The sequence below is a fragment of the Bidens hawaiensis genome, unplaced genomic scaffold, assembly GCF_021521415.1.
Source record: "Bidens hawaiensis isolate Kalapana, Puna unplaced genomic scaffold, B.hawaiensis_p1.1 tig00000326_1, whole genome shotgun sequence".
Lineage (NCBI taxonomy): Eukaryota > Viridiplantae > Streptophyta > Magnoliopsida > Asterales > Asteraceae > Bidens > Bidens hawaiensis.
Window position 1 is genome coordinate 3,861,058 of NW_027491025.1, and position 18,852 is coordinate 3,879,909.

Consider the following 18,852-nt stretch of genomic DNA (forward strand, 5'->3'; position numbering starts at 1 on the left):
TGGGATGAACCAAATTTCTTATTCTTCTCTTCTTTTGTTGTAACATTTTTTTTTCTTTTTTGCTTTTTTTTATAAAGACTATACAAATGAATACAAACTAATAAAACACTTTGGCAGATAGCATTGTGCTTTTAATATTCCCAAGTGATAAAATACATGAAAATGAAAAGCAAAATAACTTAGCCGAACCAGATTTCCAACCAAAAATGGGTGAAAAATAAAAGGCTTTATGACTAAGTGAGCGATAAAAAATAGGTCGAAAAAGAAAACACGGGAAAAGGTTAAACATGGGCTACTAGGGGAATAATGCGGGTAAGGGAAATATAAGTAAAAAATGGCTAGATATGGGTTTATTCTAAATTCCTCAAATGGTTTATACTATGTATGTGTATATGGTTTGAAATGCATGCCAAAAACAAGTTCTACTTTGCAATAATCACCTGGCTCACTCAATTGCCGGCATAAACAACTGACGAGGATAACTCACGGAAACGGGCGGAGTGGGTAATTTTTGCAAAGTAAGAATGTGAATATTTTTGTTTGTCATGTTTAAAGGTATGTCCTTTTAAAGATTTTTGGCTTGAATGTCTTAAAGATTTGTGCTTCAGGACAATGCAATTAAAGTTTGAATTAAAAATTGCTTAATGGTTATTATTTGTTACAAAAATTTATTTAGGAGTTTTGCAAAAAAAAAAAAATTTAGACAAACAAAGTTCAAATTCCCTTCCCACACTTGAATTGTACAACGCCCTCAATGTACAACAAAAAACTATAAAAGTAAAGTGCAAAAGAGATAACAGAAAACTCCCCAGAAATCCAGAAAGCTGCCAGAAGGTGACTCCCAAGACTCGACAATGTGACAATCCAAAGACCCGACCATGCGACCGTGAGCATCCAACAACCAACCTGGCAAAGCAACCAAAGCAAACCAAAACAAACCAAAACATGCCCTTGACATGGTCAATAAACACAACAATTTCAAATCCATAAAATAACAAAAGAACTAAATCCATAATACAATCCATGAGATAAAGTCTACACACCAACAAAGTACTACACAAATAAACATAAACACAAAGAAACACAAAACACATAAAAAAACTACGAAATTCCTGAACATGCTACATTTTTTGAAGGAGTCGATAGTTGGACTCACACTCCCCACACTTATTTCATGGGGTGGAGGGCGAGAACCTCCAATGCAACCTTGACCGGCTCACCCAAGTAGTTTTTCAAACGGTGACTGTTCACCTTGAAGATGCGTCCATCCTTATGGCCGATCTTAACGGTACCGTAGTCGAATACTTGCCTCACACTAAAGGGGCCGGACCATCGGGATTTCAATTTCTTGGGGAATAAATGAAGGAGAGAATTGTAAAGGAAAACACTATCGCCCACTTGGAATTGTTTGTGGTCCTTCAAGCGAGTGTCATGGAGCTTTTTACTCCTCTCCTTGCAAATTCTCGAATTCTTATAAGCTTGGCCTCTCAATTCCTCAAGCTCATTAATCTGAGCAAACCTGTTTTTGCCCGCACATGAAAGATCAATATTAGCACTTTTCAAAGCCCAATAGGCTTTATGCTCGAGCTCAACAGGGAGATGACACGCTTTCCCGCACACCAATTTAAACGGTGTCGTACCAATCGGTGTTTTGTAGGTGGTACGGAGAGCCCACAATGCGTCATCCAGCTTCTCGGACCAATCCTTACGGTTCTGACTAACCGTCTTTTCAAGGATTCTTTTGATGCCCCGAATGGTGACCTCGACCTGCCCGCTCGTCTGCGGGTGATATGGTGTAGAGAAGCGATGATTAACACCATATCGGGACAATGCCTTTTCCAACTGGGCATTACAGAAATGAGTCCCACGGTAACTGATCAATACTTTGGGGGCACCAAAACGAGAAAATAACTTCTTCAAGAATTTCACCACCGACCTAGCGTCATTAGTGGGCAAGGCTTGCGCCTCGGCCCACTTTGAAACATAATCAACGACTACTAGGATGTAACGGTGGCTAAAAGAAGTCGGGAAAGGTCCCATGCGATGCCCCACACATCAAAAACCTCGCAAACCTGAATCGGTCGTTGGGTCATCTCATCTCATGATGAGATGTTGCTTGCCCTTTGGCAAGCATCACAAGACTGCATCATGCCATGGGCATCAAGGAATATGGTTGGAGAAAAGAAACTGGCGTCAAAGACCTTCTTCGCGGTGGATGTGGCTCCATGGTGTCCTCCGGTCGGGCCCTCGTGGCAGTGACTCAGGATTTTGCGTGCTTCATCACCATACACGCACCTACACACGAGCTGATCAACTCCGACACGAAACAAATAGGGATCCTCCCAAAAATAATGCTTAACATCAGAAAATAATTTCTTCTTTTGCTGGTGAGTAAAGCCTTTCAAAACGATCCCACTCGCGAGAAAATTCGCGATGTTTGTGAACCAAGGATGATCATCATCTCGCGTCTTGATATGCATGAGGAAATCGTGGGGGAAATTGTCATTTATGTGGACCCCCACTTGTTCTGATGAAGCTGAGCACTCAAGACGAGAGAGATGATCGGCCATGACATTCTCAGCGCCCTTTTTATCACAGATCTCAATGTCAAACTCCTGCAGCAATAAATCTATCGAATGAGTCTCAGCTTCGCATCTAGTTTACTGAAAAGATAACGAAGTGCTGCATGATCCGTGAACACGATGGTCTTAGAAAGGACAAGATAAGACCGAAATTTATCAAATGCAAAGACGACCACAAGGATCTCTTTCTCGGTAGTCGTGTAATGCTCATGCGTATCATTCAGAGTCCTGCTCGCATAGTAAATCGGGTGAAAATGCTTATCCCGTCTTTGACCTAAAACCGCCCCGACTGCAAAATCTCTAGTATCACACATCAACTCAAAAGGAAGAGTCCAGTCGGGGGGCTACCATGGTAGGAGCGTTTATCAATTTCTCCTTCAACAACTCAAATGCACGAAAGCACTCGGAGGAGAAAACGAATGGGGCATCCTTCTCGAGGAGCTTAATCTTCGGGCGGGCGATTTGGGATAAGTCCTTTATGAATCGCCGATAAACACCCGTGTGACCAAGAAAACTCCTAATAGACTTCACCGAATTTGGTGGCGGAAGCTTAGAAATAGTATCAATTTTTGCTCGATCGACCTCAAGCACCGCCTGTGAAATCTTATGCCCTAACACAATGCCCTCCTTCACCATGAAGTGGCATCTCTCCCAATTAAGAACAAGGTTGGCTTCTTCGCACTTGGCCATAATTTTATCCAAATTTCCTGAAATAATGATCAAATGAACTCCCAGAAACAGAAAAGTCATCCATGAAAACCTCCATGGAGTCCTCTATCATATCATGAAAAATCGCCACCATACATCTCTGAAACGTGGTTGTAGCATTACATAATTCAAAGGGCATCCGCCGGTAGGCGAATGTGCCATAGGGACATGTGAATGCCGTCTTCTCCTGATCCTCAGGAGAGATGGGGATCTGAAAATATCCCAAGAAGCTATCGAGAAAACAATAGAACATTTTTCCCGAGAGTTGTTCTAACATCTGATCGACAAAGGGGAGGGGAAAATGATCCTTTCTTGTGGCGTCATTGAGTTTGCGGTAATCAATGCAAACTCTCCATCCCGTGATGGTATGAGAAGGAATTAACTCGTTTTTCTCATTCATCACAACCGTATTACCACCCTTTTTAGGGACAACCTGCACAGGGCTCACCCACAGGGAATCAGAGATCGGATAAATCAATCCAGCATTGAGTAGCTTGATGACCTCTTTCTTCATAACGTCTTGCATATTGGGGTTGAGACGCCTTTGATGTTGCACCACAGGTTTGTACTCCTCCTCCATCAAGATCTTATGGGTACAAAAGGATGGATTAATCCCTTTTATATCCATGATCTTCCAAGCGATCGCATGCATGTGCCTTTTGAGAACCGTAAGCAATTTAATCTTCTCCTCACTCGACAAACTCGAAGAAATGATAACAAGCAAGCGGGATCCATCCTCCAAAAAGGCATACTCCAAATGGGATGGGAGTTCCATAAGATCAATTGATGGTGTCCTCAACAGAAGATTTTGCCTTAGGTTCGGCAACGCGATCGACACCATAAATTTTCTCCAAACACTCAGGAGGCTCGTGGTCTACACCATAGACCAACTCCTCAAGTAGAGGCTCAATGACAAGGTCAAAACCATCTCCACTCATCAACTGAGTATCCAGAGAACTCTCCTCACACGTGTCCTGAAGGTATTCACACACACAAGAATCAATGGTATCAATGTAAAGTACGTCATCATGATCCTGTGGGTGTCGCATGGATTTCCCAATATCAAAAGTCACCTCCTCGTCTCCAACTCTAGGAGTGAGTCTACTGGTGCAAACATCAATGAGAGCTCTAGCAGTGGCTAGGAAAGGACGACCTAGGATAAGTGGTACATTTTTATTCTCATCCATGTCTAAGATCAAAAATTGACAGGAAACACGAATTTGTCGATTTTCACAAGCATATTCTCAACTATACCGCGAGGATATTACAAAGAACGGTCGGTAAGCTGGATGCTCATGCGAGTAGGCTTAGGCTCACCTAGGTCTAGTTTGGAAAAAATGGAATAAGGCATCAAGTTTATGCTAGCACCTAGGTCGGCTAAAGCATTACTAACCGACAAACTACCGATGAAACAAGGAATGGTGAAACGGTCCGGATTGGTCATATTTGGGCAATTTATTCTGAAGGACCGCGAAACACTCCTCATTCAAAGTCAAACAAGAAAGCTCCTCCAACTTCTTCTTATTCGAGAGGACCTCTTTCAAGAACTTAGCATACTTCGGCATTTCTTTCAAGGCATCAAGAAACGGAAGATTAATGTGTAACTAATTAAAAAGCTCTAAGAATTTCCCATACTGCTCTTCCATCTTCTGTTTCTTCAACTCCTCAGGGTAATAGCCTTATCTTCAGCATTTGGATTCCTTTCGGTGTTACTAGGAAGGCTACCCTGCTGTCTCTCAGAGAGGAGTTGAGCAATATGTACAACGTGATTTTCGATGGTTTGTATGGACACTTTCTGATTCCTCAACTCAAGATCGTGCCTCTGGAGAGTCTCATCAATTTTCAGGTTCCTTTGCTCAGCCAATTTGTTTGAGGTCTCGATCTTAGCCAAAAGTTGGGACAAAAGGCTTTCAACACTAGTCCTCCCACATGGCTAATTTCCACTGCTGGAACCCTGAAATTGAGGCTTTTAATGGTAAGATTGATTTTGGGTTTGACTTTGATAATTTGGCTTTCTGTCAAAACTCTGTGGCATTTGATTTTGATTGCTGCCACCATCTTTCCAGCTGAAATTGGGGTGGTTTCTCCATCCCGGGTTGTAGGTGTTTCTGTAGGCATTGTTTTGCGGCCCACAAAGTCAACATCCTCCACAACCATGGCCTGCTGGCACTGACTGGTCTGGTGTTTCCCGTCACACAAACCACAACGAGAATTAGATTTGACAAGATCGGATTGCATTTGGTCAAATCTTTTAGTAAGAGCTGCTAACTGGGCGGAGACAAGGTTGTTTGAATCAACGTGATGAACACCCTTAGAGAAAGGAATACTACGAGGTGGATTATACGCAAACTCTTCTTAGCGGCTTTCTCCAAGATATCAAGCGCCTCATTTGGGGTACACCTACTGAAATCTCCTCCCGCAACCTGATCGACGGCCTGCTTTTGTGCCCCGGATAAAGCGTCAAAGAATGTACGGCACTGAAGCCCGCGAATCAAACCGTGATAAGGACATTTTCTCAACAAGCCCTTGAACCTCTCCCATGCGACGTGAAGTGACTCATCATCATCAAAATGAAAACCAGTGATGTTCGCTCGGAATTTGGTAGTTTTATAGGGTGGGAAATACTGAAGAAGAAACTGCTCAACTAATTGATTCCAAGTGGTGATGGAACTGGAAGGGAGTGCCTCTAACCACTCCAGAGCAAACCCGCGAAATGAGAACGGAAAAAGTCTAAGTCTCACGGCATCATCCGAACAATTATTAATTTTGAATGTCGCACATAATCGAAGGAAATGTGAAACGTGAGCATGAGGGTCCTCGTTCTGGAGACCATGAAAAGAAACAGAATTTTCAACCATATGAATGATGCTCGACTTGATATCGAAACTCACTTCAATCTCGGGTTGTGTGGCGCTGCTGCCATAACCTTCAAGTAATGGTGTGGCAAAGTCGTCCATGTGACCTTGATCGTTCGGGTCTGCCATCTCTTATTCTTCTACCTCGGGGGTGTTGGTATCCTCCACTTCTTCGTTTTCATTGACCTCGGCAACCTTGCGTGCTCTCCTCCTCAAACCTTCTCGAAGATGTCACTCGGTCTTAGAAAGAGGTGAAACAAGCTCAGGACCGGGTGTGGTGGACATTCATCACCCGGAAGAACGCGGAACGGAAAACGAACAAAGACACGGAAACTAACTAGAAACTAAACTAAAATATAATAAAAAATAAGATGAATAAAAATGAAATAGAATAAAATAACATAGATAAAACATATCAACATGGCTAATCAAAGACTCGGATCGTTCTATAAAAATCACCGTGTCCCCAGCAACGGCGCCAAAAACTTGACGTGTGTGAATATATATATACATATATATATATATATACACATATATATATATACATATATATACATATATATATATATACATATATATATTTAAGTAAAAGTTCCACACAAATCGGGTTTTAAAATAGGTTTTCACCTACAACTAAACCACACACGAAAGGCAAGTGTATCTATCGTTAAGTGTCGGTAAGAACTGAGTATCAATCATTGGACACGACAACTTTCTAGTACTAAATCTTTGTAAATGACCAACCGAACAAATAAATCTTGATTTGGATGTTTAACTAATTAAACTAGCATACAATGAAAACAAAGCAAGTAAAAATACAAGAAAAGCAATCAATCCAACAAACTACCTAGAAAAGAATCCACTCTACTAATATGACAAAATAGCAATGATATGGCAAAACATCATGAATCTAAACATAAATATTAGATTTCAATAAAGCAATCTAATACTAGCAAATAATCATCATGATGGGTTTTCAATCAAGAGATAAACATAGACTAACTTGTTTGTCAAAACAACAAAGTCTCATAATCAAAGGAAAGCTAGCATGAACAACATTCTAACCACCTAAGATTACACTAAAGTAGCCAAATTCATTAAATTAATATAAACTTATGAAACTTTAACTAGCAAGTCATCACCAAGTCAAGAATCATAACAACACTCATCAATTTCCCAATATTAAGTGTAGTGTTTCATACTCATAAATAATTATATAACCAAGTTATTTTATACTAGTTATTCCTAAGTTAGTAATGTAAACAAAGATTTCATGAACATTCAAAGTTTAAAACAAACATCTAGAACATAGTTTTCCAACATGAATTCCTAAACATTTGCAAAACTAACAAGGTTATGTAACTATAACAAGCACGAACACCATCAATATGAACTTATAAATTCAACCATATTGTTGAAAGAAAACCACTTTACCAAAATCATGCATAGATAATATATCACATTAATAAGAGTTTCAACATTGTCTAGATAGCAAAAGTAATTAGCCCATAAGGCTTAATACAACTACAATCAAACTAGAAATAATCTTACAAAACATGTTCAAGAACAAAGGAATGAAAACTAAGATCAAGCAAGGATTGAAGAATGGAATGATGGATCTTGAGGATGGTGGAAGCCTTCAAACTCTCAAGGAAGACATAAACAAATTTTCAAGAGTTGAGAGAGAATCATCAAGGCTCCACACACCATAATGAAATGAAATGAGTGTTTATAAGCTTATGGACAAAGCGCATGGTCGTGGACCAAATTGGGTAAGTCAAACTTTCACTTCCGGCCGCTCAGAATTGCAGGTTCTAAAAAGGTGCACGGTTATGCACAAAAAGTGCATGGTCGTGCATTACCGGCACTAGCTAGTGCACTTTCAAAGTTGATTTGTCTTGTTCTCGGAATTGGATAGTGCACGGGCTCGTGCCCTCGGAAGTGCACGGTGGTGTACTAAAAGTGCATGATGATGCAGTTTCACTTTTGGCACGATAGCAGATGTGCACGGGTTCCAATAATAGTGCATCATAATACACATAAAGTGCATGATGGTGCAGTTTCTTAGCATGGTCATGCACTTGCTCAGCATGGTTATGCACTTTCTTGTCATAGTCATGCACATTTGGCATGGTATCAGATTTGTACGGGTTCCAATAAAGGTGCATCAACATACCCATAAAGTTCATGATGGTGCAGTTTGGTTATCATGGTCATACACTTCCTTAGCATGGTCATGCACCTGCTCTGCATGGTCATGCACTTTCTTAGCATGTTCATGCACTTTTGACAAATTCTTGATTTTTGTTCGAAAAACGCTATCTTTTCATCGTTTATTCGCCCGGCGGGCGCACGGACCTGAAAATTCATAAATAACTCAAATAAGTACTGGATACAACAAATTTACATGAAGTTTTACCAAAATAAGAGGATAATTTGATGCTAAAAGGTGTACACTTTGTGTTATATCAATAAACAATTTAACTTTAAACATTAACTACTAAGTTGAAAAATGTTATAAATTAAATAAGGTTATACTCACCATTTATTGAGTAACAAAGTCAATTAATTGTTTTATTGTTATTTTTTAAATGTTTGAGATTTTGTTATTTTTTATTTTTATTTTTTTGAATTTTGAAATGGTGGTTTGGATTTTATTGTTAATTTATTGAACGTGTTAATCAAAATTATAATTGTTATATCTCATTGTTATATTTGTAGCATTTTCTATGTTGTGTGCTTATATGTTTTATAATTTCAATAAAAATAGTTTTTATAATACACAACTTATGTTACAACATCTACATGTTTACGCTTCATAGTTTACAATATATGGCTTCAGTAGATGATGAAGTTTTAATTAATATGCCTTTTTGTTTCATGGTATAAATTAGAAATATATGGTATAAGTTAAAAATATGTTTTAAATTGTTATTTTTATCTGTTTATCTTTGCATGCTGATTCTTTAAATTAAAACAACAATGTGATACCTTATATTAATAATGTTAGATTATCTGACGTTTACAATTCATTAAAATGTATAATACACACACATTAGTTTTTATAATAATGTATATGAAGTTTTATATATTTCAACCCATGTGTAACACGAGATCTAACCTAGTGTGTTACTGTAACAATTAGTTTTTGCTTTATATTTAGAATAATAGTTAGCAATATACTTTTGAGTGGTATATTAAGTGAAGAAACACAAATTCAACCGTGATAGAACACACGTTTCCATAGGGTATGGTATATTGAGAATCTTGAATCCGAAGTGCTATGTATAGTCATCTTAAAAATGTAAAGAGGCAGGGAAATGTGTAATGTGATAGTTAGTATGGAGTGACGCTTCCAACTTAGAAAATCGGCATCACCGCCATCACGATGAGAGTGGAATCCTCTACCAATTGGTGGAGTGTTTAAAACACAAAGATAGTATATCGTTCGAGAGAGTGAGAGTGGAATCACTTATCGTTTGGTGGAGTCTTGTATTTATAGCCGTAGACATGGGGTGTTATGGAATGTTCATTGGTCCACCTGTCGAGGAAATATCTTTTCCACCGTTTCTGAAGCCGTCACAATGGAGCTCATGGATGCTGTTTTGTGTGGGGCCCACTACTCGGTACTATTCTCTTTGCGTGGCTGTAGCAGTGGCTCGCACGTACCCGCGCTGTACAGGTGGTGTTGCTCTGTTGGTGCCTAACCCGCATAGAATAGCGCTATATATAGTATTGGCGATGGTCCAGATTGTACCTCCCTTTGTGTGGTGTTTTGGACGTATCTGTTCAGGTGTGCGTATGTGGGTATAATCTTACTTGACGCTCTCTCTATAACACCTTGGTTATTTTTCAGGCTCGTACAAATCTGGAACCAAATCTATTCATTAATAATGTAAAATATGAAAATATTACCTTGCACACATGCAAGTCGTAAAACAGGTTATACCTTAACAATTTCTTAATTATAAATCTAAAATGGAAGGGACAATACCGTTATCTAACCTAATTTTAGTGGTTAAGTGAGACTTCTAAGTATTAAACTACGGCGAAACCCTAGTGCCATTTATCTTCCATTAAGTTTTTGGAAAAATATATTGTGGTATATATTTAAATTGTTACACTCATATGTAAATCTTCTTATCAGGAGACATGTTATGTGAGAGGATAAATCATGGACCCACAACTAGTATTGAAATCGATGAAAGAAAGGGAACATGGAAGACACATAACCCTTTATCCCACTACCAATTATTCAACAAGTTAACTTCTTCTCTGCAAATATTTACATGCATGGATCAAAAACCAAAACACCAAACAACAACAAAGGATGGGCACAAAAGTTGCTTTGGATTTTGGTGCATCAATATGATGTGTAGATTCTTGTATCTGGTTTTAACGACAACCTTTCTCTCAAGATAACAGTAAAAGTAACAATAACAGTAACAGCCATATCATAACCCAAAAGTTACTATTTGAGTTCAAATCTTTTTGGAAAGTTAACAAAACACTAATTATTCATCGTGAGTACATGATTTGGTTAGAGGGAAGAGTAGTTGACGGCCCGATGAAGTACTAACTAAAGCTTAATGTTCTTGATACCGGACCCGTCATGATTTTATCCAGAGGACTCACCTTTTTCCCGTGGTTAAATTTCGTACAACCAAACATTAATTTCAGGATATTTTAAAATAACCCATATTGTAATAATAATATTTGATAACTAAAAAACACATAATAAAGTTAAGGTCATTAAAAATAAACATCTTAATTTATCATTAAACAAATTGTTTTAAAATTTATGACGTTTTGGATGACATGAACCTTTATTTAAATATACGCATATAATTTAATCTCCTTAATTGGTTATAAGGGGAAATTTGTTTCCGTACGATGGGATTATGTGAAAGGTCTTTCATTCTAATATAATTTTTACATGGGTATTATTTGAATATGATGACTCAAACTTTATTTTTCAATAACCGTTCCATTTGCTTAATATATCAAGTTTTAACAAAACTAAATCAAGTAATCAACACAACTAATTAACTAAACAAGTATATTCAAATTTGGGATTTAATCATCCAACCATAAACTTAAGTTTTAACACAAGTACCATACTAAACGAACTTTATATCAAACACCTGAAAGTCCGATCAAAACTGAACATTCATAATGACGCCGTGACTCAATGAGGAACCACTACCCGATGAAGGTTGCCGGTCACCGAAGTAAGAGGCTGGAGGCGAATGTACGGGTGTGTGAATGGCCGATGTCATAAAACCCTAACTACTAGCAACAATGTTTTATTTAAAAAGTACTAAATTTAAACACCCGACCCATATTCGAATACCTATCCCATTATTCATCCCGATGTCTTCGTTTTTCCATTTACCATAGTCTTAAAAACCTATGTACATCTTTTTTTTTGTAAATATTTATCAAGCCTATATATTGTGCTAATCTAAAAAAACAAAAAAAGAAAAAAAAACGTGAAAACAAACACACCGTGCACATACATATATGCATATATATTCTGTATATATTTTGTGTATATATATGCAAGCTGCTCATAGCCTTATAGCATCTAAACTTAGATAAATTATCATAACATAACTAGCTTGTTTTTCAATGGCTTCAGATTCATCATCCACATACCTTCTCAACCATGCTGATCTTCATTCACTCTACTATCAAACCAACAATGAAACCGGTGGTATCATCGACTTGGGCCTTAGTCTTCGAGTTCTGCAGCCGCAGACTTATGGCCAATCCGAACATCCCCACGGTACGTATTTCTATTTCCTTTATTTGTCTTTGTAGTTGTTTCAGTGTCTTCCAATAAAACAGGACGTGTTTAGTCTCAGATGACTACCAAGATTTGGTTGAATGGAACCAACTCCACCCTTACCAAAGTCCAGACATGGGTGACAATGTTGTTGATGAAAGAAACATGTTCCAAAGGACCAAACAGCAAAGCTATTTCGTGAAGGTTAACATGGATGGCGTACTCATTGGTCGAAAATTATGTGTTCTTGATCATTCAAGTTACTTGAGTCTTGCTACTCAACTAGAAAACATGTTTGGTTAGTATGCTTGCTACTAGTTCTTGATTTGTGGGACGCTTAATTTTTTTATTTTCTTTTCTTATGATACAAATTTGTGGGTTTTTCAGGAAAACAATCTTCATGCAGTTTAAGACTGTCTGAAAGTGGTTCGGAATATTCGTTGTGGTATAAAGATAGAGATGAACAATGGAGAATCGCGGGTGATGTTCCATGGAAGTAAGTCTACTTTTTTAAGAAAAAGAATACCACTAATTAGTACAAAATAGTTTTATTCCGTACATGTCACGCTACTATAAAATTATAGTAGTTTTAGTACTCATAAATAACATTCGTTTGATGTTTTTGGTTATGATATATTGATATTGCTAACCGAAGAAGATTTGCCAATAATGCAGGGAGTTTGTGGATAGTGTAACACGTATGCGGATCATGTTCAAGGATGACACACTCTTTAGGCCTATAAACACATCTGTCTAGTCGATCCTGTCAATGATCAGAACCACGAAGTTTGCATAATAGGGCATCGACGAAAAGTTGGAAGCTATAGGCAAATTTAGATCATGATGGTTTACTAATCGTATAGATATTCGAAAAGGCTTTTTGTCTTTCAGTTTTCTGCAATGAATTGTCTCGTGTATTAACTACACTCGAGTTATCTTATTGTTCATATTAGTTTATGGTTTCTTTTGATACATGGGCAGCCTAAGTAAAATTTGAATTAATAAACCATAACTAAAACTTCTAAATTCAAAATATATCTATCCTAGATAGAATTATAGAAAGTTGAGTTTGTGAATCACTTTTGAATAACGTAAAATGAGTAAATGAAAAGAAAAATCAAAAAATTGACCCATTTTATATATATTAATAAACTAGCTTTTGAAACCCGTGTATTACACGGGATAAGTTAATGTATAAATTAGAATTAATAACTTAATAAAAATAAAAAAAAAGATAATCAAGTCTCTTTATATTATGTATTTTTTAAGACCTATTAAAAATTAAGTATTTGTAAAAATATAAAATAAAAAAAATTATTATAGTTTTCTTAGATGTTTCAAAAACTGAATGTTATTTTACGCTTTAAACATAAACTCTTTTATATACATTTTAATTTTAAAGAAAATATCTTTTGTGACATATAATTATTATATTAACATTTTTTTTTATATTAAATACTAGCTTTTGAACCCGTGTATTACACGGAATTTATCAAATAATAAAAATAAATTAGATCCTTTATTTCAATTGTAATTATCAAAATACTTATAAATTAATTTAATATAGATTTAATGAAAAAAACAAACGGATGGTTAACAAAAAGTACTAAAATAACATGGTTTTAATGGAAACGTCAAGAAATTTTAAAAAAAGTAATAAAGTTGTGTAATTGGTCAAACCTCAAGTATGAAAATGAAACTTAATTCAATAATGAATAAAATCCACACTATGTTATAACCCACTTAATAAAATGGTTTTGACCCATGACCCATAAAAAAATAGAATGAATGAGATGAAAGATTAGGAATTAGAACAAATGTAGGCATGACACACAAGCTTCAACATTTTCTTTTATTAGTATAGTAAGATAATAAATAAAGGTATTAATTTGTTTTTTACTCATTTAAGTTGTAATAATTATAATATAACTCAAAATCAGCTAACCGTTTAATTAGTAAATGAACTTAACGCGAACGAGCAAACAATAATAACAGCACATGTTGAAGGATTAATCATGAATTATTAGTAAAGTTAAAGGTTTATTTTGTTAAGTTATAATATAGTTATTTGAATTGTAGTAGGTTTAGGAAAGGTATGTCTTGGAGAGCATGTTTAGTGAGTCTATAAATAGGGTCTAGTTTATTAGTTTTATGGGTGAAAGTTGAGAGAGAGTTAAGAGAGAGTCAAGGTGTCTCATCTCCATGTATGTTTGATAAGTTCGTGAAGTTCGTTTGTTAGGTTCGTTTGATTATATGAAAAGAGCCGAGGGTTGTCACCCCAATATCTTATATTCGTTTGTTTGATAAGTTCGTTTGATTCGATTGTTTGATCCATCTGGGCCAATAATTGGTATCAGAGCGTAGGCTCATTAAACACGTGGTTGCTTTGTGTCCGAATATTGGTGGTCGAAATAAAAGGGTTGTTGCTACGGTTTCGGAATGTCGGTTAATGGTTTTAGTTTTTGGTAGGCGCAATTAAGGTTTACACGTTCCCCTTGGTAGAGAAATAAAAGAAAGGTTTGACACGCTTTTCAATAAGAATTACATTCATGAAGCTTGTTTTGTTTTCGAAAGTAGCTTTACACATACAAAATTAAAAGCAAAAGTGATATATATTTTTGTTTGTGGTGAAAAGTTGTATTAGTCTGAAGACGACAACAGTTAAACCATAGCCATAATATTTTTGTGATTCTTCGATTAGTAGCAAGACCGAAAGCAATTTTTTTTTTGGTTACTAGGTTTTGGTTTTAGAGTTTGATCATCGAGACATGTCCGGTGATAAAGAAGCGGGAAGTTCGGGAACAATGAAAGAACTGATTGGTGGTTTTGTTTTGCAATCACCGAAGTTAACGTCGACCAACTATGCGTCATGGTCGGTTATGGTGAAAATTATTTTGGGTGCGAACGGTTTGAACGATGCGATTGATAAAGAAAGGGTGCAGGAATTGAAGAAAGAAAGAAGTTTATGGCCTTAGGTGTTATCTTTCAAACCCTACCTGAAGATGTGATGCTTCAGATGGCCAAGTTTTCAGAACCGAAAGATGTTTGGGAAGCGTTAAGAGTTCGTTATCTTGGTGCAGAAAGAACTTGGAAGGCTCATGTTCAAATGCTAAGAATCGAGTTAGATGCATTGAAGATGGGGGAGACAGAAGGTATTGATGATTATGCAGCGAAGTTGGGTGGAGTACAATCAAAGTACAAGAGCTTGGGAGCGGTACTTGAAGAAGAGGTTTTGGTAAGAAAGTTCTTGAACTCTATGCCGGATAAATATTTACCTGTTGTTTCTTCGATGGAGCTACTCGCAGACATTGAAACAATGGCGTTTGAAGATGTGGTTGGACGTTTAAAGTCATATGAAGAAAGAAACAAGTTCAAGAATGTGAATGTAAGTTCATCCCAAAGTCAGCTCATGTTCACCCAAAACGAAAAGAAAGTTGAAAACTACCAAGGACATGGTAGAGGCCGTGGAAGATACAACGGACGAGGAAGAGGGAATCCAAGATGGAATAGTGAGTGTAAGAATGATGAACAGGGTGAATACCGGAAAAAGAACCCTGGAAAATGGGAAGATAGAAGGAAGTATGTAACGTGCTACAACTGTGATAAGATCGGGCACTACTCGAATGAATGTAAAGAACCAAGTAAAGGGAATGATGAAGTGAATCTGACAAAGACAGGAGATGATGTTGATCCTTCTTTGTTCATGACAGTTGGTTCAATAAAGAAAGTAAGTTTGAATGAAGAAAGGGTTATCCCTGGTGTGTTTGAAAAGGATGAAAAGAATGAAGGTATGTGGTACTTAGACAATGGTGCAAGTCATCATATGTCAGGAAAGAAAGAGTTTTATACTACCTTGGATAAACGAGTTTCGGGTCAAGTGAAGTTTGGTGATGGATCCGAGATCGAAATCAAAGGTAAAGTGTAATGTGACTGTGGTAAGTAAGACTAGTGAAAAGAAAACGTTTTGTGATGTTTTCTATATCCCTAAGTTGAAGACCAATCTTCTTAGCTTGGGAAAGTTGGATGAAGAAGGATGTAAGATTGAAATAGCCAATGGTACATTGAGGCTATATGATCAGAAAGAGAGATTGTTGATGAAGGTTTAGAGAAACATGAATATGACGTACAACATCAAGCTTCAGGTATGTCGTAATCCTAACAACTTTGAAGATGATAAGAAAAAAATTTATGATGTGAAACCGATTATGAAAGTGAAGGAAATTCGGTTTGGAACGATCCCGAATGATTTATTTGGAGTTCGCGAAAGTATTGGTCAAGAACGAGTTGATGAGAAGAAGCGAGTTGAGAAAGAAGATAACAACATGGCTTCAAAGTTAAGCACTGAAGGAACGAATGCTAAGTTTGAAGAATCGGTGAAGCAAGTATGCTATAGTCAGTTGAAAAAAAGAAATAAAAGTAAGAAGATGAATAATTCAAGATTAAGGGGGTGAATGAATGATTAATCTTGAATTATTAGTAAAGTTAAAGGTTTATTTTTTTAAGTTATAATTTAGTTATTTGAATTGTAGTAGATTTAGAAAATGTATTTCTTGGAGAGCAAGTTTAGTGAGTCTATAAATATGGTCTAGTTTATTAGTTTTATGGGTGAAAGTTAAGAGAGAGTTAAGAGAGAGTCAAGGTGTCTCATCTCCATGTATGTTTGATAAGTTCGTGAAGTTCGTTCGTTAGGTTCGTTTGATTATATGAAAAGAGCCGAGGGTTGTCACCCCAATATCTCGTGTTCGTTTGTTTGATAAGTTCGTTTGATTCGATTGTTTGATTCATCTGGACCAACACATGTGTCTAAGATCTCAAATTGCGAATTATAATTACAATGATAAAATTTTCGTAATAATAACAATATAAGGTAAATATGTATGGTTGGTGCCGTAAGATTGTGATTGAAGGACGTGACGGGACATGATGGTGTTAAGTTTAGATTGTGATCGTTACTGGCTAAATTCGTGTCAACTGATAATCGTACTGCACGGGTTTTACCTACCCACTACAAGTCGTTAAAAATATATTTTTTTCATATATACGAGTGTTAATACTAATTTGTGTTTACTTAATTTATTGGTTTTATTGTTGTTACCGTTACGAACCTAACAATATCGATTAGAAAACACTAATTCCTTTGGTTTGTATTATAGCCGTTCCCTCACTAAACATCCATTCCTCCACGACCCAACGACCAAACCCTCAAAAACACTCCTCCACCGTCGTCTTCGTCGGCCGGCGGGCCGCGTCTAGGCCGGATCTCCACTGCTCAAGGTTGGATACCGGATTTATTGGTTATTTAAAACCGTGAATCAGCCATAACTATTTTGATTATTTGGAAATTTTAATCTGCCATGAACTTCTATACCACATATGTGGTTTGTTAAAGGGGGCAATTTCATAGAATAGTAACCAAGTTTCAAAAGTGTTCTAATTAGGTCACTCAACTTTAAAATTGTTCCAATTAGGTCACTCAACTTTCATATTTTATTAAATTAACGGTTTTAACATGTTTTTTAACGTTTTTATTTTTTGTTTCACATAGGAAATCTTTTTATCTTTTTTTATGTTGACGTTGAGTGGCGACGTGGATTCTATTTTTTACTTTTGAATTTTAATATAATTAACATTTTTTAATTTTTTAAAAATATAACTACATATATTGCAAATTACGACTCCCACATCTTATCTTTCGTTGCTTTCTTAACAAACAAAAAAATCGGTGAGACTAGATTTGAAGATTTAGTGACCCGATTTGAGAAAAAATATACATGAGTGACCTAATTGAAACACTTTTGAAAGTTGGTTACTATTCTATGAGATATTCCCTTTTGTTAAAATATCAATCTTCATCTTTTTGAGATACCGTTTTTCTTTGAGAAACACTTAATAGAATAAATGGTTGGATTAATGTTTGGGAACGCTAACTATCAGATCTCGATCATTTTTATGTTGTAGAGGTTTGTTAAATAAATAAAAAATGCAATACAAATTCGGATATCCGTTTCACTATCCAATCATATATTTCAAATTAGTTCGGATATCCGAAATTTCGGATACTGATTCGGATAGTGAAATTCATTATCCAAAATGTTTAGATATCCGAAACTCTAGATATCCGACTTTAAACACCCCTAGTTTTATGTGGCTTTTATTTACTCTCAAATAATGATATACAATGTGATGTTGGAAAGTTTACTGATGTGTCAACTAATTCCTTCATTTCACGTAGAGGAGTACCTATCTTCCTATAACCATTGTGTATAAGGGTTCAAATAAAAAGAAGTTCTAGTAATGGTAAGAACCAATAGAATTTTGACATTTGACATTAAAATCTATGGTGAAAGAATAATTCTAGAAAACTATGTCGGTTATAATGGTGAAAGAGTAATTCTAGGAAACTATGACGGTTTTTGGTAATTTTAAATCTCAACCATTGATTGATATGATCCAATTCTTAGTCTTCCTAGGAAACTCTTTCTTTTTATTATAACCCACCCCACCATTGTGTTAGACACATAAAAACCATTAATTTTAGGCAAAACCTACTAAAAAAAAACTATTTTTGGGTATTGAAAAACCTAGGTTTTCGCACATTTGAATACCTTATTTCCGGGTATTAAAAAACCCATTTTCTGGAGCTTTCTTCTGTTAACGGGCATGCTTCGTTTTTTATCCTAACTCCAGTTTTTTGCATATAAACTTCAAAGTTCATTCAAACATATATAAACAACTAAACAATGATTTAAAAAACATTGAAATATATATATATATATATATATATATGTTTGTTTAATTCAAGATGTCGCAAAAACATAGGTAGTTCGAGCCATTCCGGATAAAAGTTAAAACCACTAAATCGTCTTCGATGAAGTTGATCGTCTTCATTTAGTCCTGCGGGTCTTGAGTTTCAATTGCC

The 18,852-nt window shown here is 36.2% G+C and overlaps 1 protein-coding gene and 1 non-coding gene across 2 annotated transcripts; both read left to right on the forward strand.

Annotated features, from left to right (window-relative positions):
* The first annotated feature begins 5,783 nt into the window (after window positions 1-5,783).
* On the forward strand, window positions 5,784-5,890 carry LOC143622523 (small nucleolar RNA R71). The gene has a single exon (XR_013151726.1). It is a non-coding gene; the product is annotated as a small nucleolar RNA R71 (small nucleolar RNA).
* Window positions 5,891-9,655: 3,765 nt separating this feature from the next.
* Window positions 9,656-12,770, forward strand: LOC143621802 (auxin-responsive protein IAA32-like). The gene is made up of 4 exons (XM_077093119.1): window positions 9,656-9,771; window positions 11,996-12,231; window positions 12,321-12,429; window positions 12,609-12,770. Exons 1-4 carry the CDS (start codon window positions 9,656-9,658, stop codon window positions 12,688-12,690), a joined length of 543 nt encoding a protein of 180 aa, XP_076949234.1. The 3' UTR covers window positions 12,691-12,770.
* Window positions 12,771-18,852: the final 6,082 nt, after the last annotated feature.

Coding starts and splice junctions, on each gene's coding strand:
- LOC143621802 (XM_077093119.1), top strand. CDS start 9,656: ATGGGGTGTTATGGAATGTTCATTGGTCCACCTGTCGAGGAAATATCT. Junction 12,232..12,320: donor TCAACTAGAAAACATGTTTG/GTTAGTATGCTT, acceptor TGGGTTTTTCAG/GAAAACAATCTTCATGCAGT. Junction 12,430..12,608: donor GCGGGTGATGTTCCATGGAA/GTAAGTCTACTT, acceptor CCAATAATGCAG/GGAGTTTGTGGATAGTGTAA.